At 31.7% G+C, this 21,566-nt stretch overlaps 3 protein-coding genes across 3 annotated transcripts; 2 read left to right on the top strand and 1 right to left on the bottom strand.

Moving 5' to 3' along the window:
- Positions 1–215: 215 nt before the first annotated feature.
- On the bottom strand, positions 216–5,282 carry LOC113864946 (beta-galactosidase 13-like). Its single transcript, XM_027499209.1, has 17 exons — positions 5,187–5,282; positions 4,974–5,086; positions 4,718–4,784; positions 4,554–4,646; positions 4,117–4,260; positions 3,940–4,034; positions 3,292–3,397; positions 3,014–3,217; positions 2,733–2,900; positions 2,461–2,645; positions 1,902–2,011; positions 1,631–1,740; positions 1,426–1,533; positions 1,256–1,360; positions 1,018–1,163; positions 453–798; positions 216–335 (listed from the first exon to the last, which is right to left on the bottom strand). The coding sequence occupies exons 1-17, from the start codon at positions 5,280–5,282 to the stop codon at positions 216–218; spliced, it is 2,316 nt and encodes a 771-aa protein (XP_027355010.1).
- Positions 5,283–13,107: 7,825 nt separating this feature from the next.
- On the top strand, positions 13,108–16,246 carry LOC113866395 (rac-like GTP-binding protein RAC1). Its single transcript, XM_027501298.1, has 7 exons — positions 13,108–13,533; positions 14,095–14,182; positions 14,272–14,381; positions 14,459–14,522; positions 15,351–15,415; positions 15,577–15,642; positions 15,726–16,246. The coding sequence occupies exons 1-7, from the start codon at positions 13,435–13,437 to the stop codon at positions 15,825–15,827; spliced, it is 594 nt and encodes a 197-aa protein (XP_027357099.1). The 5' UTR covers positions 13,108–13,434; the 3' UTR covers positions 15,828–16,246.
- Positions 16,247–16,853: 607 nt separating this feature from the next.
- Positions 16,854–18,101, top strand: LOC113864322 (ubiquitin-conjugating enzyme E2 10-like). Its single transcript, XM_027497916.1, has 4 exons — positions 16,854–17,116; positions 17,204–17,331; positions 17,538–17,642; positions 17,738–18,101. Exons 1-4 carry the CDS (start codon positions 17,047–17,049, stop codon positions 17,879–17,881), a joined length of 447 nt encoding a protein of 148 aa, XP_027353717.1. The 5' UTR covers positions 16,854–17,046; the 3' UTR covers positions 17,882–18,101.
- The last annotated feature ends 3,465 nt before the right edge of the window (positions 18,102–21,566 follow it).

Here is a 21,566-nt window from a genome sequence, read left to right as displayed (position 1 = left end):
ACAAAACTGAATTATTGTTCAAAATTTTTAATGTAAAAATAGAACAAACAAAATGTTATTTATTAAATAAGGATATATATATATATCCTTTGCAATAAAAACTAACTAAAATTTGAGCTCATGGGCTCCCCTTCACCTATCACATCACTAAGCCACCCAACTCTAACATGACTAGTGAAAGGTTACATGACAAAAAAAGAGAAAGTAAATGGATTCTAATAGCCACACTTCACTTGGATTGCAAGTGCCTTCATCACACTTGGGCATTCATCTTGACCCATGTTAAAGAGTGCCTTGTCCACTGGAACTGAACAAGCATTTTTTCGTAGACAATGCTGCTCAAATATTAAAAAAAAAAAAAATGTTCAGTTCCATTTTTATCATAGTGTAAGATAGAAAAAGCGAGTTGGTAATGAATTGTTTGTTTGCAAAGAAATGAGACATGTATGTACCTGCTCAACAATCTTCGTAGCGGAAGGTGCATTACATTTGCCCACAGAAAAGCTTCCACAGAAACCCGAAGGATCACCAAAGCTTGCAAACTCTACAGCCAAAATGGTTTTGTCGTTTGGACACTTGATTGAAGCTGCTGGCTTCAGATTATCCACAACAGCATGGAATTTGCCGCTCTTACTTGCCCATGACTTCAGATTTGGTGCATAATTCTCTGTAATGAAACTGCATACTGTATCTCTGTCCACATTTAAGATAACAACGTTTTCAGGATTTGCTACCTCTTCCTCAAATATAACAAGTAAGTTGTCTTTTGGATTGAGGAAACTTCTTGGGATGTGGTACCTGAGCAACATATTTGAAGTAGACAAAGAGTTAATAACTTGCGTTAGTGTGTATTTGAATTCACATTTGAATGGCCATAGATTTATATTTACTTCAATACTACTAGTTAGAACTTCTGCGTTAAGTTTACATTTTAACATGTTTCTAGACATGCACTTAGTTTTCTTCCTATGGATTTCAAGTCCAAACATCTGTTTGTATTGTGAGTGGTTTACATACTCTGACTGAGTAGGCTTTCCAAGAGGAGAGAGGTAGCTCATCCAGTGACGACCAATGCTTTCACCATTGATCCAAATCATTCCCTTCCCCATACCAGTCATCCTGATGGCAACAGGATCCCTTCCCTCTGGGGTTTCAAATTTTGTCTGTGAAATAAATACACAACAATCATAAAAGAATTTAAAGATGTTTGATTGAATCTCCTTATAAATAAAACAACTAGCCATAATTTAAATACCTTGTACCAGGAGAGAGTTGTTCCAGATCCCTTCACCTCCTTCCATTCCACTTTCTTTGCACCTTCCTCAGTGAAAATGCTTTGCTTCTCGCCTTGGAGACCAACCTGCAAATTGGCACCAATTCAGTTTTACTATCTTTCATGTTTCTATTACTATATTTTCTCAATACCTGTACACCCCATCCATTACTAGTGAGATCAATTTTTCCCGAGTTAAGACCAAGGATGGTTATAGACTTGGGTCCAGCAAACCTATGCTCCATGTATGCTCCACTGTCCTGTAAATTGAAAGGGATACAAGAATGTCATTGTTCTCCATTGAACAAAGAAGTGATGCATGCAAATTTGGAAGAGAAAAAAGGTTGAGCCTCTTACGGGGAGTCCCATTGTGGAAGCTAAGATAGCTATCTGGTTAGTTCCAACCTTGAATTTTACAGGTTTCTGGAATTCAAAAGATTTCTCCTCATGGCTACCATGATTGGACCCTTAAAACGATCGAGAAAAGTTACCCAAATATCAACACACACCTCAGAGAAAATAGAATATATCACTTTGCCATGCAGGAACATGAATCAATCCAAATACATTGGATTTGATCCAGTTCCTCTTGGAAGGCTAATCATTAATCAAATTTCTGTGTGCTTACCAACGAATTCTCCATTTACAAAAGCAAGCAATGAGTGACCAAGACTCATTATACGAAGAACGGGGGATACATCAGTCTTCCTTGACAAGTCTTCTGGACCCAATTCCACGCTGCAGTAAATATATATATACAAAATCTTAGACAAGAGTTGCATAAAATACCCTATGCTGGGGAATAAAGAGAACGAGAGAATGAAATATCATGGTGAAATCAATGCATGCACGTGACAAGACAAAACTGAAAGAACTATGCCTACAATACACTCGGATTTGTGTTTTAGGCGTATCTACTGCTATTTAATTATTGGTGATTATTTTTATATTTTATAGAATTTATTAAAATACTTCCTTACTTTTAGAGTTATTTTAACAAAATTGTTATTTGACTAAAATTTGATCAATATTATTATAAAATATTCAATATACAAACATAAATATAAGTATAATATATTTTCATACCCGTTTCTTAATATTTTTGAAAAATTGCTGTATTTGTGTATCACATGGTATCTCAATACTCGTATTCGTATCTATGCAACCTACCAAGAACATGAACTCACCTTGTGGTGTACCATCCATAGTCTGTGGTGTCTTTAAGCAAGCTATAAAGCTCTGCAGGAACTTTAACTTTTGAATCGAATTTGGTTTGCTTGGTAGTTGGAACGGGCTCATTAAAAACCTCCCACTTATGATTGTTTGCTGTCTTTGACTTCTTGTAGTTTCTTATATTATGTTGTGAAACAATCTGATTTGAGGAGGCAATGCAAAATGGTTAGCAACAAAGACAGGCATATGAATTCTGTACTAGTAAAGTAAGGGATAAACAAGTTACATTTTGAGTGTTGAAGACCACATTCTTGCAATCAGGGAGGATGCTGATGGAGCGTGGTGGCAAATAATACTCCGAACCTCTGAAGTTTATAGTTGCTGGAGTTTGGGTGTGGTTGTTAGTGATGAAAGCAGCACATGTATTACTTCCTGGCCTCTCAAAAACTATAATCTGCATAGTTTAAGCATGAAGCTTAGCTTGAACTGATTCTGACTATGACACTGACACACGTTACTTTCTCTTCTGGGAATGTGAATTTTGAGAAGGCTGTGTCAGATGCTTACCTCATGATATTGGCTAATTTTATTGACTTTAGACTGACTCGAGAACATGGCCTTCTTGCATAGGTTCAAAGCCCTGTGCACGTCCTTTAAGTGACCATATTTTGGTTCTCTACGTAGACCAAACTCATCAAGAGGAGCTTCATCGTAATATCTGGTTGTTGTAAAGGCACCGGTTGTTCTACCAAAGTTTGTCCCACCATGATACTAAAGGAGTTTCAGGGTTAAGTTGAGAAAGAAACAGTTTCATGAAAAGGAAGTTAGGATGATTAGGTCTTTACCATGTAGTAGTTGACCAAAGACCCATTCTTAGAAAAGAAGCGGGCAACTGAGAAGGCAATGTCTTCTGCAGATCTTTGGGATGGTGGATCTCCAAACACCCTGTACCTGTAGTTCCAAAGTACCAACAAATGGCGTAAACCAAAACAAGATCAGAAACAGTGTCTTAGAGATTGTTTGGAAAAAATTATTGAACGTATAAAGCTTACAAAATAAGCAACTTTTTTTTTTTAATTTAGGGTATACATGATCAAGTGTTCTTTTATTTTGACTTGTGATTAAAGAGGACCTAATCAGTGGACAAATATGATAAGAAATAATAAGATATAAGAGCTAAATAAGAATAAAAAATAGAAAGCAAGATAAGGATTAGCTATAATTTTATTTTATATTCAAAGCATACTGAAATAATAACTTAGACATATTATGTTATTTTATCGTGTCCATTTTTAATTTAGCTCTTTTCATAAAATAAAATTTATATTAGAAAATTATGATAATATAAGCTTGTAGGATAAACTTATTATTATATTTTATTACTTATACAAACACTAAACATACGACAGGATATGAAAAAATTATCTTATTGTATTCTCTTATCGTTTACACCAAAAGAGTCTAATACATTGATCACTAACGAGTATACTTACTGAGCAGTCCAGTTTTCAGTCCATATGGCAGGCTTGTAAGGTTTGTTTGGGCCTGTGAAGGTATCACCGCAGTGCCTTCCATTGCATGCATTAATCTGCCATGCATGGTCAGGTCAGAGATGACACGCAATATGTCACTGGAAGGATAATTATATTTAAACAATTTCATGAACTTACCACTGGATCAGGAGCATCCTTCTGCTTGCACATGAGCCATGGAACTCCAGCATCCAGTGCCACTGCCATTTTTGCAGCCCATTGGACATAACTAATTCCGTCCTCTTCATAAGCAAGTTGGATATGGTTGTACTCATTCTCTATCTATAGTATGTAAATAAACAACTGTGAGCCGTTGGCTTATTATAATATTAAGACCTTATCTTAGTGGGTGAAATTTAGTGCATGAATCACACGAAGCGATTAATTTCCGTTAAAATCAAATTTTCTGATATATTATTTATCTCTAAATCCGTTTTAATAATTTTCTTTAAAGTTATTTTGAGTCCTGTCTGTGCCTCATCTCTGGTCTAGGCCAGTTCTTTTTTTAAGTATTGAGCAGTGTGTGTGAAGAAATTAAATAGACTCAGGAAAATCATCATGTGGAAAATGAAAACCTGTGCTAAGATGATGGGGCCTCCTTGGGGAGCAAAGAGCTTCTCTTCTTTCATCTTTCCTATAATAGTTGATACGTATTCTTTCATATGCGTCTGCAAATATGAAATAATTTTAACAACCTTAAATATTATAATCTTTCCTACCAGAAAGTAGCGTTGATTACCTTAAAGGGTTCATTGTTAGAGCGGAATATAATGCCAGGGACCTCTCTTAACCAAAATGGCAATCCTCTGATACATTTACATTGGAGGAAGAAACAGATTATCATGTCAGAGGTAAAGTGAGATGCACAATACTAGAATCTAATTTGGGTTGAAAAATATTGATGCAACGTCTAATTATGCAGAATTTGTTATATGTTTTTCTTTCAATGTATTTGAATACATACATTTAAGAAATCAATTAATTAAACGACATACCCGTGATTCCATTCAGCTTGGATGAAAGGCCCAACCCTGAGGGTTACATACATTCCTTTTTCTTGAACGAGCTTGATGAACTTTACCAGATCATACCGCCCTTCCATTATAAACTTCAAAATGGAAACAAATCACCAATTAGTCACAGATAAAGGACATTTTTTAACCATTCAGAGTTCGCATGCACTAGGTTCGGTTCCACAATTAATTTACCTTGCCTTTCTCAGGCTCATGAATGTTCCAAAACACGTAAGTTTGGATCACATTTAAACCTCCATGTTTTGCTTCGTCAAGAATCCCTGGCCACATCTGAAACACACACACAACAAAACCATTAACTGGTTGTGTGTATATATATATATATATATAATTATGAGTCCCGTTAACAGGTGTAGCAAGTACATTGAATAAAAAAGCATGATATCAATGCATTAGTAACATGCATTAAATGTTAACATTTTTTAATACAACTTATTTTTATTATTTAACTAATGTTCTTAAAAATATTAATTAACATTGTCCTAGTATATTACAGAGTATGATAGACATAATGTTACTTGATGGAGAAGGTACCTCAGGGGTGCTTCGTGGGTAATGAATGGAACCCGAGAAGAGAAATTCCCTTTTCCCATTGATAATGATTGATCTGCCATCATAAGTCACTGCCTGTTTGGTTTCATCGGCGACAGCAACAATGTCCAACGAAACAGTGATAGAAAGCAAGGTAATCAAAAGAACTTTGAGACCTAACATGTTGAGATAGCATGTGCAGAAGGAGACTGAATGGAGAAAAAGAGGTAAAAAATGGGGGTTGAAGTGAGAGTGGAGTAGGGTCCTCCTTAGAAGCAAGAGTTGTTCATAAAATGTTTCTGCAATTCCATAAGCGACACTAACGTAGGGAAAGGTAATAAAAAGGAAGCGTGTAAGGTCTTCGAGCAAAGCTCGGTTTCCCGTTTTGATTTTCTGTTAGAAATCATTGGTCGTGGTTGAACTATGTCCCAAGCCTAGGTGTTGTCGCATACATATGTTGTTTTCTCCTCCTTAATTTAGCTACTTTCTTTTTTTGGTCATTAATTTTGGGACATATATATTCTTGGGACATAATTTAAGGATCATCTTAATCTGAATCTTTCTTCTCCACTTTAACTGTCAACTATAATTTGAATCTTTCTCTCTTCGGTTTGTACGTGTTCATGGTCCTCTCAACAATCTATTTTCCTTTCAGGCTGTCTAAAACCTAATGAAAAATCTTTGTCCTAGGTCTATAATACATTCAATATCGACAACAAATAATAAAGTAACATAAAAAATAAAATTTATGATTGATTGTTTAATTTGAAAACTCTTTTATTTTTATACATATTTCTAAAAGTATCACCTTTCTTTTTGTATTCTTTTTAATATTTGTATGAAAATATTTTGTACAAATTTAAAAGAAAAAACAATGTATCATTTTTAATTTTTTTATAAAGACGGATAACGAAAATGATGAATATTTTCTGAAATGCACATAACTTTTTGAAATTAAATTAGTGAATAATTGCAAAAAATTAGGGATATAACTTATTTAATATTTTTTTATTCAGGCTAATATAAGTTATTAAAGTAAATGACTTATGAGTGAATGATTATTTTTAAATTATTAGATGTATTTTAAAATTTATAAACAGTTCAAATCCTTGATCTATAACTTAATAAAATAAGTTTATATATATTTATAATTTAATCTTCTGTAAAAATTTATAAAATTTCTTTTTGAACTTTCAAAATCTATTATTTTGTATCTTCAAAACATGTTTTTTTATCTTCCAAACTCCTTTTTTTTTTTCTCCGTACCTTTGTGTATCTTGAATCTCCAAACCTCATTTTAAGAAGATATGCATTCAAATACATTTTGAATTTATAATAAAAAATATCTTTTTAATCAATAGAATACTGAATGTTATTTTAGATCTTTAGAGTTTTCTACGAACTTTATTTATGAAGTTAATGATTTTTAAAATTAAAACTTTCACATCCATTCTCATAGTCAATTCATCATGAAAATGAGGTTTTATATTGATACATTAATTAATGTCCTTTTAAATCTTTCTCATGTCTTTCTTGCACAATGGTCGCTTTTACATTGCACAATTTTTGTAACATTCGCTTAAGTTAATTCTTCTAATTTAAGCAAAAATTATAAAAAAAAAAACTCACTAGAAATAATTCGCTTAAGTAGTACATAAACCGCTTAAGTCGTGCAATATAGTACAACATTAGCTTAAGTGACGAATATTAGGTTAAGCTAATAGGGGGTGTTGACTTAAGCAAATTTAGACAAAAATTTTAGATTCATCTCTATCTTCGATTCGTTTAAGTGTATAGGTATTTTGATGAAAGTTGTTAATTCATCATCGTCTAAATTTTGCTTAAGCGAATAATAGTGACTTAAGCAAAAATTACAACGAATGAATTTGCTGTGCTTTTCTTGGTTCAACATAATATCTTTAGTCATTATTTTTATTCTAATCAAACAAAAGTATTAATTTTTAAGATAATTGAAATGAGTATATAATATTTTTAAATTTACAAAAATCATAGTTGAAAGTATAACAATCTAAAAGGATAATGATTATATAGGTTAAAGGTAGATTTGGAAAACGAGTTTGCAAACTATTAAAGAAGAAAAAATAAGGAGAAATTAAGATAGGAGAAGAAGAAATTGAATAATGTTTATATAACAATATTTAAAGAAAGAATTACATGATTCTATTAGATTTCTCACCTTGGATATCTTTTTTCATACTTTTATCAAATAAATTTCATCTGCAATCTCTCAATTAATCGTTGAACTTTATATTGAAAACTCAACAAATTCTTGAACTTGCTTCAAAAACAAAAATGAAACTGGGTTTAATAAAATATGAAATAGTTTCTTGTAAATGAATAATTATGTTCTTTCTTAAATAATAATTATCTTAGAAAGAATTATATTAAAGAATGATATATTTTAAATATCTAAAAGATTGAAATAATTTTTTTACAATATTTATTAAAAATTAAATTTTAAATTTTTAAAACATATTATAATAGGTAATTTTATTAATTCATTTAAACGTTTTTTTTTTAAAAGACACACATCATTTATAAATCATTTATTTTACTAACACATCATAACTTTCATAATTTTCTCCTCTAAATCAAGGAAAAACAAATGCATTTTATATATTTAACACATGACACACAGCTCATATAAGCTTTAATCATAGGCATTAGGCAACTAAATTTTAAGATCCCATTTTCGTGTGACTCTAGGATTTTTTTAACTAGTATATATTAAAAATATGCTTTTTTGTACTATTTTTTATTATTAAGTAAAATTCAAGTAGGTCTCCTAAAATAGCGTGATTGTTCTGAAAGAAAAAAAATTATTGGTTCTTCCTATTGAGAAATCTAACAATAATTTTTTTTTTAATTATACTAGGAATTATTATATATTACATGAATGTGTATTAAAATTTCTGATATATTTTTAATTAATATTTTTCGAGAGTTAATGTAACATTTGTTTTATTGTATGAGATAAAATTTAAGCGTAACTTTGTAAGTACTTTTAGTATTATTTTTTGATTAAAATTAGAATTTCACTTCAATAATTTGTAACAACATTAAATACTAATATTTTTACTGAAGTGAAATTTTAATTTTAATAAATAAATTATTTTTAAAAAATACTATCTAAATTTTATCTTTTTTTATTATTATTATTATTATTATTATTTAATTTTTGCTAGCATAAAGTAAATTTCTATTACAAATTATATTAAAATACATTAAAAATACACCCATAGAGATGTTAATAATATTTTCTAATAATATTTATTATTTTTCTTTAATCAGTGTCCTAAAAGTATTTATTAACATTTATTTTTAAATTTATTTAATAAAACAAAATGGATTTGACACAAAGTTGAATTATAAACAATGTTAACCTCAATTTTTAGACATAATTTTAAACAATTAAAAATTTTAATTTTTATTAAAAATTTATTATATTATAAATATAATAAATATAATTTTTTAAATAAAAAAATATTAAATTTTCACCTTTAAAATTAATTTTAAAAATAAATAAAAAATACCAAAACCGTTAAATTGTAACATTGCAGATGTGCTTATTTTTCCATATGCCAACAATAAGTCGCCTAAATCTACTGCTAACCCTAAAATATATGTTTTTTTTTTTTTTTAATGGAACGGCATTAAAGAAATGCGTTTCCTCAAGGTTTGTTTTACTGGTGTTTGGTAGGAATTGAAGATAAACTGCCAAAATATGGTGGAATCTGAAGGGTAGAAGGTAGGTGGGCCTTTTTCTCTGCACATGGACCACTAATTTGGTGATCAACAGTAAAGTACTGATATTTTTAGAGATACAAAGCTTTGGACCTCACACTATAAGTTAGAAAATGAAAAAAAATGTAAAATAAAAAATAAGAGTCTATTTGTTATTAATTTAAAGTTAACGATATTTATAAAATATTTGAATAGTAATTAATAATAGATAAAATATGTATTTTTTATTTTTACATTTGATTTTAAAGAAGTTAAATTCTGAAACTCCATAATTCCTTTTGCACTGATATATGCTTGATATTATTGTGGATAACTATTGCCTCACAGTGAGTGAGTTTAAGGTGAGTAAGTACTATTGCTTGAAAGGTCAAGATATTACCAGCCATTTCTGAAGTTTATGTGGAGTCAATTCATAATCCAGGGGTTTAAAGATAAAGACAATTCCTTTTCTAATTTCTTTCTCTTTTTTATGTAGTTTTCCTTTTGCCTAATAAAGAATGTGAGACGTGTAACGAAAAGGTTTGAGAGTATCATTACTTTAAATTTTAAACTTCTTGATGTTGCGCGTTTATAAAGAATTTAATGTCCTATTTTCCCTATCCTAAGATTTGATGTTGTTGTTATTATTTTCTGACGGTTCTTATCGAAAGATTTGTTAGGTATCAAAAGAACTACATAGAAGAAAAAAATGAGACCAATAATTAATTGTCCTTTTTGTTATAATCTTCTCATTGCACCCTTCTTCTTCTTTTTTTGGGGGGCCACTATCTTATTAGGCTAAGTGTTTATGTCTGTACTCTGTACATGTTTTTAGGTTGCATTTTATTCATGGGTGCTAAGAGATTACCTATCACTAAGGAAGTTTCGTAGAGATGCAACAAGTTCCTTGAGATTTGTACACATAACCCTACTTTGAAATATGAACCAAAATATGAATTTGACCTATCTCGGTAGTTGCTTAAAATCAGCTCGTGGAGGTTGATTCACATACAGGCTTAGGTATAGATTAGATTGTGATAAATTACTATTTTTAGGTAAAATCAATCTAAAAATTCCAATGGATACATGCCATCTGTTATATATATGTACATAATCCGTTGACTTTATTTACGCAATTTTTATGAATCATCATCATGTTGTCGCTTCATTCACTTGTTAGTTGTGATTAATCTTAATCTTTGAAGTGTGATGATAATCCCTTTTGCTTAATCAGTGGCAGATGGACCTTAAACTACCAATCCACACGATCCAGCAGTTCCGTAAGACGTCGTATTTGTTGATTTGAGATCCTCCAACTAATCTCATTTTAGGTGGGGGGTACCACTACCCACTCAACACCTTTTTTGCCATCATACTCAACAACACAAATATTCAAAACAGATGTTTTAATATTTTTCATTATTAGGTAAATTTATTAAAAACCACAAAGTTATATAAGTTTGAATAAGTCATATTTATAATTTTTGATAATTTTAATTAATAATAAGAAAAATAATAAAGAGTATATATGCTAATATTGTTTCTTTGTTCAGTAACCTTAAATGAAATTCTTGTCCTCCTCCTCTTTCTGTTAAAAAATCATGTGTTAGAAAACATTAAATACATTTTATAATCTATCTCATACGCTTAAGTGAATATATTAAAAAACCAAAGAAATACTTAATGTTAGGTGAATAAGAGAGAGTTCAGACGTGGATCTAATTGAAATTTAAGCATGTCTGTCGAGTGTGATGGATCAAGAAAGACTAATGCTAGGAAATAAGTTGGTGTGATAATGCATCATTGATTGTCACAAGTAGCTTCTTCGGTTTAATTACACATAAAATGAATGGCGCTTTAAGAGGCATGGACGCCGTCCATATCCAACCATGGAATATCGCTTCCTACTGAAGGAAAATTAAAGCATGGTCCATTCTCTTCGCAGTTTTGAATTGTGATCAGAGTTATTGCTTTCTTTCACATCATTCTCTCTCTATTGTCTCTATCTTCCATGTGGGTTTAATGGAAGAGGCGTTACCCATCTCTATCATCTTCCTCCATTTCACGCATAATCTCAAGTTTTCTATGCTCTAAATTTGAGGCTCGGAATCACAACCTTTCTTATATCAGCATGTGTCTTACAACGTAAATATGCAACGTTGAAGGCATAACACAGGTGGAAGTGAAAATTATGGTCACTAATTTACAACTATTGAAAATTTAGGTATGATTAACTCTTAAATACTAATTTAAAAGAAAAGATTGTCTAAACTTTATAAGAAATATAATAGTTATATTCTCGGATTACCTGGATTTTTAAAGTATGTGATGATAATATTGTGACATCATTAATTTTTTTATCACTACGATATTTATGGTAGCAGTTGCTAATGCTCTTCCATGTAGTGGACGGCAACATGCGTTGATTTGACTTGGCATTATTTTCTTCAAACAGGGGATTTGTGAGGAAGAAACAAAAATAATAAGCTGCACATTTAAACCAATTAAAAGATGGATACTGTTTGTTTTTTCTTTGTCAGAATTCTTCATTACTTTTTCTTAAATGTATAATAGATATAATAATTTAAATTAAAAAATGTTGATATCTTCTTATATATAAAAAGAATCATAATCGTTAATCTATAAATGTTATAAAACACTCTCTTAAGAGTTTATATATCTCACCATTTTTTTATTTTTTATTTATTTATACTGTGATTCTTTTTAACTTGCCATAAATTAATCATTCAATTAATGCTGAACTTTACTATTACTGGCAATGTGATAGTAAAGAAGTTGCAGTCCTTTCATGTTTGTAAACATTGACAATGCATTCGATTTTAATTGCATGGTGCATGAATGGTTCTTTTTCGTAGTCCAGCATGTAGCAAAAGACTCACATTATTGTGTGTGGTCTTTTATTGATACGAATTTTTAAACATATGAAGAAAAATGCATTAATTAATTATTTTCTGATAAACTAAAGTTTTTTTTAATGGGAAAATTAAAATGCACAGTTAATGTAATTTTCTCTTCATTTTTCCGTTTAAATGTTACGAGCGTAGTGATATTCATCTTTGATTGATACTTGAGATTTTTGGAAAAAGAGAAGAGAGAAAAACAACTAATCAGAAATAAGTTTTTCTTTTCTCTGTTTCACAGTAAACGACGAACATTTTATACATATTTCACATGCTACTCCTAGGTATTTTGTTCTTTTATGTAGCAGCAGTTTTTTTTCCTCTTCTAACGAGAGATTCTTAGCTAGTGTCTCACACTTAGTAGTTATTTTTATAAAATTAGCCTAATGATAAAAGTTCAATGTACCCTGTCAACATTATCTTATAAGAATGTATTTGGTAACATAAATTTATAATTTATTTTTCAATCAACCAATTAGTAAAATTATTTGATAAATAAAAAATTTAAAAATAATTTACAAAAATTTATTTTAATATTTAATTTATGAAAACTGTTTACCAATATTTTTATTTTTAACATTTTAAATAATTTATATTCGTACAAAATAATCATGATTTTTGTTTTATAATCATTTAATATTTCAATTTATTATATAGTTAATTTTATCAAATAATTTTAATTTAATTAACTACCTATAAGTAATAAACTTTGAAATACAAATAATTAAATTTTAACTAATTTTCTAAACAAAAACAAGCTTAAAGAAAGGATTGGAAATAGAATTGAAACATGGATGACAATAAATGCATCACAATAACACATCCAATAGTGGGTGTCCTCTAATCATGGTTCATTGGCAAAATGAAGTCTTTATAATATGTATATAAATAGATGCATTATAAAAAGGGTAAGAGGGTGAAACTGAGAGTGAGAGGAGTTGGTGGGGTATATTATACAGAGGTGTTAAAATTTGGTAGAAAAAATGAGCTGAAATTGTGGCATAAAAAAGAATAGCTGGCAAATACAACATGCAGGCCCAGCCATATTCAATTTCTTTCCCCTTTCTCTAACACACTCAACACGCTTTTTCCTTCCGTCTCCTCTCTCTCCTGTTTCTTGTTGAACATGCACCAAGCTCCCAACTTTAACGAATTACAGTACCATTTGCACATGAATCATTAGGGTTTATCCTCCAAGAAACACCACAAAGTTGAAGTGAACGGCAATGAGTGCCTCAAGGTTCATAAAGTGTGTCACTGTAGGTGATGGGGCTGTGGGCAAGACTTGTATGCTAATCTCCTACACCAGCAACACTTTCCCTACGGTGAGTGCTTCTGTTTCTTTTCTGAGAATTTTGTCTTTTGCCCAAAGAAAGGTTCACATTTTGTGTGTGATTTAGGTTGTAAGTTACTGGATATTCAGGTAAGGGGAAAATATGTGTCGATGCATCTGAGATGGTTGTTCTTCCAAATCAGAAGTGGGTTTGTTTGTGATTTTCACGATTCTTTTATTTTTCCTTGTTCCTAGTGTGTCTTGGTTTTGTTGTCTCTGCTGATGTTAAGCTTTCTTCAAAAGAGTAAAAAAATGAGGTCTTTTCCTTCAATTTCATATACCCTTCTTAGAGGCGACTGTTAAATTGGGTCTCTGTGTAATTTGTTGGGTGAAAAGAGAAAAAAGATAATATTTTGATTGAATCTTCGATGTTGATTTCAATAATTCCTATGTGATGCTTTGCTGAAATACTTCTTGTTTTTGGGATTGATGCAATATTCTTCAAAACAAATTCCATTTTGCTGTTTGACTTACCGTTGAATGAGAAATGAGGAGGACTTTGGTATTTAGTAATTGTGACATCCTGTGTTTCTTTGTGATCCATTGGCAACAGGACTATGTGCCTACTGTCTTTGACAACTTCAGTGCAAATGTGGTTGTGGATGGGAGCACTGTGAATCTGGGGTTGTGGGATACTGCTGGTAAGTTTAGTTTCCTGGTTTTTCTTTCATTCTTCTTGTATTTTAGGAGTGTCTTGTCATTGTTTTGATGTTTTCAACTTATGGAACAGGTCAAGAAGATTACAATAGATTAAGACCCTTGAGCTATCGTGGAGCAGATGTATTCCTGCTTGCTTTCTCTCTCATAAGCAGGGCCAGCTATGAAAATGTTGCCAAGAAAGTAAGCTTGATATTTTTATTTTTCTTTTTTGTTTTGTGCCTCTCTACTCTGGACTAATTTTGCCCCCCTTTTTTCAGTGGATTCCTGAGTTGAGGCATTATGCTCCTGGTGTTCCAATTATTCTTGTTGGAACAAAACTTGGTTAGATTCTTGTTCCTTCATTACCTTCTCTAACTATGTTTACGCTGTTAATGTGCTCCTTATGTGGTAGAATAACACTCAGTATAATATAAGTTCCCTGATATTGTGAAGTTTCTTTGTTTAATGATGATACTGATTACCATCATAAACTCATGCTGTGTATCCCTCATTGTCTTAAAGTGGGACAACTGGGAAGTTATATTTTAAACCCAACCACTAACTAGTTGTCTTCACCTAAGTTCTAGAATCTGAAGCCACAGCAGTTAGATCTTTCCCTTGATGGCTTGTGATTTAATAGAGATTGAGAGAATCAAGTTCCTTCCTAACTTCCAAGCTTTACCCCAGTCATGACTTTAACCAATAAATGGTTCAGATTTAATAAAGTATTCCATGGATAAGTTTTCATCGAATATGTGGAAAAAGCATTGGTAATTTTTCATCTTTGTTCAATGTTTACCACCTGGCACCTATAAAACTAGAAGGCACACGTAGTGGCTGTTCTCAATGCTGCATGAGCAGTTACTAATAAAACTTGAGTAATCTGTACTTACGAAGTGTATTAGGAAGTTTAAGATGAAAGAAGAGTGCAAGTTCTCAAATCATTGGCTTGATGACTGATCAGAATTTCTATTACTTGTAACCTATGACAAAAGTAGAACTTCTGTTCTGAAAATGTTCCTTTTAATAATTTTCACATGGTTGCTTTTGGAATATGTTCCCATCTATGTATAGGCTTAATTTAATTGTACGCATTTGATGGTCTATGTATAGGCTCAATAAGGTTATAATGAATAGTTTATTTGGTCATTTTCATGACAACCAATGTAGATCTTCGGGATGATAAGCAGTTCTTTCAAGACCATCCTGGTGCAGTGCCTATCACCACAGCTCAGGTACTTGCTATTTGCTAGTGCTTCCTCTATATACACAATTAATTTCTATTGCTTTGTTTGAGAATTCACTATATTGTCTTTTGGCCAATATTCATGGTTCATAATATGGGCATCAGCTTACTTTATAGGCTAATGATCTGATTTATTGTCTTTTCCTGAAGGGTGAGGAACTGAGAAAAATTATTGGTGCTCCAGTTTACATTGAATGTAGTTCAAAAACACAGCAGGTGCATATAATTTCTTCAAATCTTTAAAAGTTCTGGACATTAAAGAAAGCTATGACCTTATTGACATTAGCCTTTGAATACAGAATGTGAAGGCTGTTTTTGATGCGGCTATCAAAGTAGTTCTCCAGCCCCCAAAGCAGAAGAAAAAGAAGAGAAAGGGGCAAAAGGCCTGTTCCATTTTGTGATCTTCAGTTCTTCGTGTTGTAGTTCATGGAGGATGACATGACTGTAGCCATTTCATAGTAGTCTTTGCAATTCTATATCTTATACTATTTCCAACCTAGACAACGGAATCACCATGTCCAGCTGACCACCTCGAAGTTCACTCAGAAGCATCAAGCTATTTGTCTAATTGTCTCTGGCTGTAGGATCTGTAAAGTCATAATTTCATTATGTTTGGTGTGCACACAACACTTGCGTTTGTCTGGGCTGTTTACCTGCTGTTTTGATTATTAAATGATCATTTCCATCTATGGACAGGGTTCTATTCATGTTGTAATCTAATCTAGGAAGTGTTTGCCCATGTGGCTTTGGATGTGAACTAAGTATATGTAATTATGTTAGCTACTTAACAGCTTTGATATAGTTGGTTTGATTAAAGTTTCATCCTTCCATATGCTTTTATTTATCAAGCGATTATAGTGTTTGAAGTTTCTAACCCGAAATCCAAAGTTAGGTTGACTTTGTTAACTTTACATAAAATCTTATGACAATTGCAGTATGGGACGAGTAAAACAAAATTTTAAATAGAATACCATGGAGCTGTCACCAATTTTGTGTCTGCTCGGAAATGTACATTATTTTCAAGAATTCACAGAACAAAATCAAATTCGTCTTTCATTTCTCACAGCTTTATCAGATACTCAACGGGTGGATCTCGTTTCTTCTTTTTGAATGTGGATTGGCTGCTATAAGCTGTCCAATAATTTGGTATCTTTGTTTGGGCATCGATGCATTTCACAAGGGTAGTCGTACCTGAAGAGTGAAGGCAAAAAGGACGAAAGATAAAGGATTAAAAGTCAAGAGCTGTTGGACTTGCTTTAATTGCAAATAGTAAAACAAACTATAATTAATTATTTCTAGATTCAACGTTTAATGCTGATATAATATCCTAATGAAGGAGTATATATCTCAATTTTGGGCGGCTAAGTAATATCGAATTCCTTCCACATCTAAAAGTTGGTTGATTCTTAAAATCTTATCTTCCTTTTCATGAGGAATATATACTGTACCCACTTCCATTGGCAAATGGAACTCTTGATTCTGTCCAATATCTCTTCTCTAACACCGCCTATATGCTCCATTAAATAAGCCTGCAACCTGCCTTGTTTCTTGTAGTGTTCTAATCGTTTTAGGCTTTCCAATCCATCCTGATTTCCCCTTCTAGATCCTGGAATCACGTGAATGGCATCCAAAAGAATACTGAAGGAGCTCAAGGACTTGCAGAGAGACCCACCAACTTCATGCAGTGCAGGTAAAGAGGTTGAGTGAAAGTAGAATTGGGTTATTTGACATTAACTGTAACCATGCTGCAGTGTAGTGTGACATGCTTGGATTTCAGGCCCTGTGGGTGAGGACATGTTCCATTGGCAAGCAACCATCATTGGTCCAAATGACAGTCCCTATGCTGGTGGTGTTTTTCTTGTGACCATCCATTTCCCTCCTGATTATCCCTTCAAGCCTCCCAAGGTATACACCAAAAATTCTGACACCCATTTTCTTAATTTTGCTATATTTGAAGGTGGAACATCTGTTTTTCTAGAGCTATATAACTCATGTATCATCATCACCTATCAAAATCATGTTTGTCTTCAAATTTAGCTTTTTGTAATTGCTAATTTTACTGTATAAGCGCTGAAAATAATTAATAGCTATGATTAAAAACTATTGTACAGGTTGCATTCAGGACCAAGGTCTTCCATCCCAACATTAATAGCAATGGCAATATTTGCCTGGACATACTCAAAGAACAATGGAGTCCTGCTCTCACCATATCCAAGGTCACGATGTTGTGGACCTTTCCTCATTAATGACATTATTGGCTTCTTTCTGTTTTGTATAAATGCTGAATGTTTGTAAAAATATCATGATGCAGGTGCTACTCTCTATATGTTCTCTGCTAACGGATCCAAACCCTGATGACCCTTTGGTGCCTGAAATTGCTCATATGTGGAAGACCGACAAATTCAAGTATGAGTCAACTGCTAGAAGCTGGACCCAGAAGTATGCCATGGGCTAAGACTCTCTTGCCCTCTTTCCTCCTCCAATACTTTTTGGCATTGTCTTTTTGTTCTTCAAAATCCCTCCTTTTTAAGTATTATATATATCATATATAGATATGGCCTTGAGGTTGGAGCATTATTGAACTTTGCATACATATAAGAATTGTTGTCAAAGGCAAGAGCTTTGTAATTGGAGCATCCTCTATATGAATAAATGCCACTCTCATTTGGAGCTTTTCATATATCTCATAAAAATAGGGTCTTGATAACTAGTGCCCTAACAAATTGAAAATGGTAAATTTTTATTGAAAATTACATTAGACCACGGTTGAAATCATAGAAAGAGGTGTATTTATTATATTATTTTGATAAAAATTTTGAGTTTTGATCCCTTAATTAGTGCCTTAAAGGCATTGTTCACATTTGTCTAAAAAATATGCCAAGAAAGCTAAATTGTTGTTTAATTTTCCTAACATATGCAAGATTACGTATAATAAAATTTTATTAAAGCCTGTAGTATCTAATAGCATTAATGCATTAAATTGCATTGAATTATATAAATTTTTTATAAAAATTTATTTTATATAATTTCTATATACAATTTTAACAAATTAAAAAATCATTATTGTTTACTTTCTTAAGAAACAAGAGTTTTCATTCACTATAGGTAATAATGTTATAACACTTTATTATTGCTTTTAAGAATTATGACCTGAAAATTCTCCCATATTTTGCAATTGTTTTTTACACACAATCCACTTGTTTGTGGGATTTAACATGCGTTCTTGATATAAATTTAAACCACGCCACTGCACACAATAAGTTCAATAAATACCCAACAAACATAATTTCATTTTATTGGTGATCTAAAAGATTATAAGTTTTTTTCACTAGATTTTGCAGGTTAATTACAACTTTTTTGAAAGTAAAATTTAGGCTTAGTATTACATATGTTTTTACTGTTGTTCTCCAAAGAGTTCTACTTTGGTAATTTATGCAATGAAAGTCAACATTAAAAGTTGACACTATTATCGAAATAAAAGGTCAATCTTTAATAGCAAAAAAAAAAGGTCAATCTTAATTGAAAAACAGTACAAAAATGTTTATACAAATGCACCTAAATTTTGTTATTATTATTGAAATTATGGTTAGATAAATTAAATCATACAATTTATGTCTAAAAATGGGAAAAAGAAGTTCTTAATTATATCTACACTTAACTTCTATATGACTAAAAATTAAATTTGTGATTGGTGTTTGTTCAGAGAAGGGAATGGGAGGAAGGAGAAATGGTAAATAAAACTTTAATTTCGCCGCACTGATTTTATACATTTCATTATGAAATAATAGAACTTATCATCCTCTTGTTGATCCCAAATGAGGATCGTGACCAGTACTATATCAGTCATGCTTCATAAGTAAATTTTGTATGTATCATATATCTAGGTAGTGATTTTAAGAAGGTTTACATTTATGCACTAATGTGGTTTCACAAAATATTATGAATTAATAGAACATTCAATGTGATTTTAGATCTTTAAAGTTCTTTCCAAACTTTACATATGAAGTTCATGGTTTTATATGTATCAGCTTTGGTATTAATAAATTATTGTTTATAAACAAGTGTACTTATCAAAAAGTAGTAAAGAGTTTCTAAATTAAGCTTTCTAAATACTACCCCACGGGAGTTGTACCCAAGTACCAAAATTTTTTTAATTCAATTGTGAGCTTAAGGGATATGTGATGAAATTAACTAAATAAATCAAAGTAACAAGTAATTTAAAGCAATAAAACAATGTACTTCTGATTAAACTAATGGAAAGGGAACATAATGCGCATGGTTTCACTTTTATACTTCTTTGTTTATTTTTAACCTAATTCTAATTTTATTTTTTTCTTACGATTGTTAATCACTCATACAACTTTTATCAACACCCAATAGTCTACAATGTTAACAGTCATTTTTCTAAATTATTACTTGATGATAACCACAAACCGTGTCGTTGAATTAAACGATCTTAAATTGGATTTCATACAATAAAAACGAAATTATTAGGGTACAAATAGGAATTGAAATATAGAAGAAAATTAATAAAAAGTGAAAAAAGAATAGAAATGGAAAATGGCGCCACAATCGCAAGATTGATAAGCTAAGGAACGATTGCCACAAGAGTCTTAGCCTCTTGATAAGATCAAAGAAAATTGGCTCACTTAAGAATCTAGAGTCACACGCTCTCACAAGAGTATTCAATCTCAAATTGTATTCAAAACTAATTAAAAGTGTGTTTACAAGAACTTATATTTGCCTAATGCTTGTAAACTAATACTAACGCAAACTCTAATGGGCTTTTTGTACCAACAAGCGTAAATTCAAATAAACTAAATAAAATAACAAGATTTTATCCTAAATAATAACTCAAAATAAGTAATGACTAATATTAAAATAAATAAAATAAACATAATAATTACATCCTAATAAAACTTGTTAGAGTTTAAATCCTCTAAGCATATGTAATTGATTATCTTGGGCTTTTCTAACTCTAAATTGAGCTCACTTTCAAATAAGACAACAACAATCTTTTCTAAGTCTCCATTTATTCTTTTTGCCCTTGCCCTTGTCATTGGTCCTTGAAGCTCTTCTAATGCCTTCAAATCTTTGTCTTCAATGGGTCTTCCTTGATTCTCATCAATCCCTTCTTCTTCAAGAGAATTTGCCCTCAAATTTGACTCTTTATTATCTACATCAAAGAGAGATAAATCAGATACATTAAAAGTAGCACTAACACCATATTCACTTGGTAAGTCCACTTTGTATGCATTATCCCCAATCCTCTCTAAGACTTGGAATGGTCCATCCCCTCTTGGCTGAAGCTTTGAATTTCTTTGTATAAGAAACCTCTCCTTATGCATGTGTACCCAAACCCAATCTCCGGGTTTAAATACCACTCTCTTCCTTCCATTGTTGGCATATTTTGCTTGTTGTTCCACTTTCTTTTCAATTTGAGCCTTCACCTTTTCATGCAATTTTTTAACAAATTCAGCCTTGGCATTGCCATCCTTATGTACTAAAGACGCAACATTAGGAAGTGGCAACAAATCAAGCGGGGTGAGAGGATTAAATTCATAAACAACCTCAAAGGGTGAATGCAGGGTAGTTGAATGAAATGTCTTATTATATGCAAATTCAATATGAGACAAGCATTCATCCCATGATTTGAGATTTTTTTTTACCATAGTCCTAAGGATAGTAGTTAAGGTACGATTTACCATCTCTGTTTGTGGGTGACATGTGGTAGAGAATAGAAGTTTGGTTCCAAGTTTTTGCCACAAGGTCCTCCAGAAGTGACTTAGAAACTTCGAATCTTTATCTGAAACAATGCTCCTTGGCAAACCATGCAACCTTACAACCTCTTTGAAGTATAGGTCCGCAATATGTGTAGCATCATCTACTTTCCTACATGGAATAAAATGAGCCATCTTTGAAAATCGGTTCACAACCACAAATATGGAGTCCTTGTCATTCTTTGTCCTTGGCAAACCTACAATGAAGTCCATAGAAACATCAATCCAAGGGTAATTTGGAACAGGTAATGGAGTATAAAGGCCATGAGGATTTACCTTGGATTTAGCCCTCTTGCACACAACACACCTTTCACAAAATTTATAAACATAATGTTTCATTTTAGGCCAAAAGAAGTGTTC

Source organism: Abrus precatorius, unplaced genomic scaffold (genome assembly GCF_003935025.1).
Source record: "Abrus precatorius isolate BTA unplaced genomic scaffold, Abrus_2018 Scaffold4, whole genome shotgun sequence".
NCBI lineage: Eukaryota > Viridiplantae > Streptophyta > Magnoliopsida > Fabales > Fabaceae > Abrus > Abrus precatorius.
The sequence above is the reverse complement of the archived record's forward strand: the minus strand, read 5'-3'. Positions and strand labels throughout refer to the sequence as shown.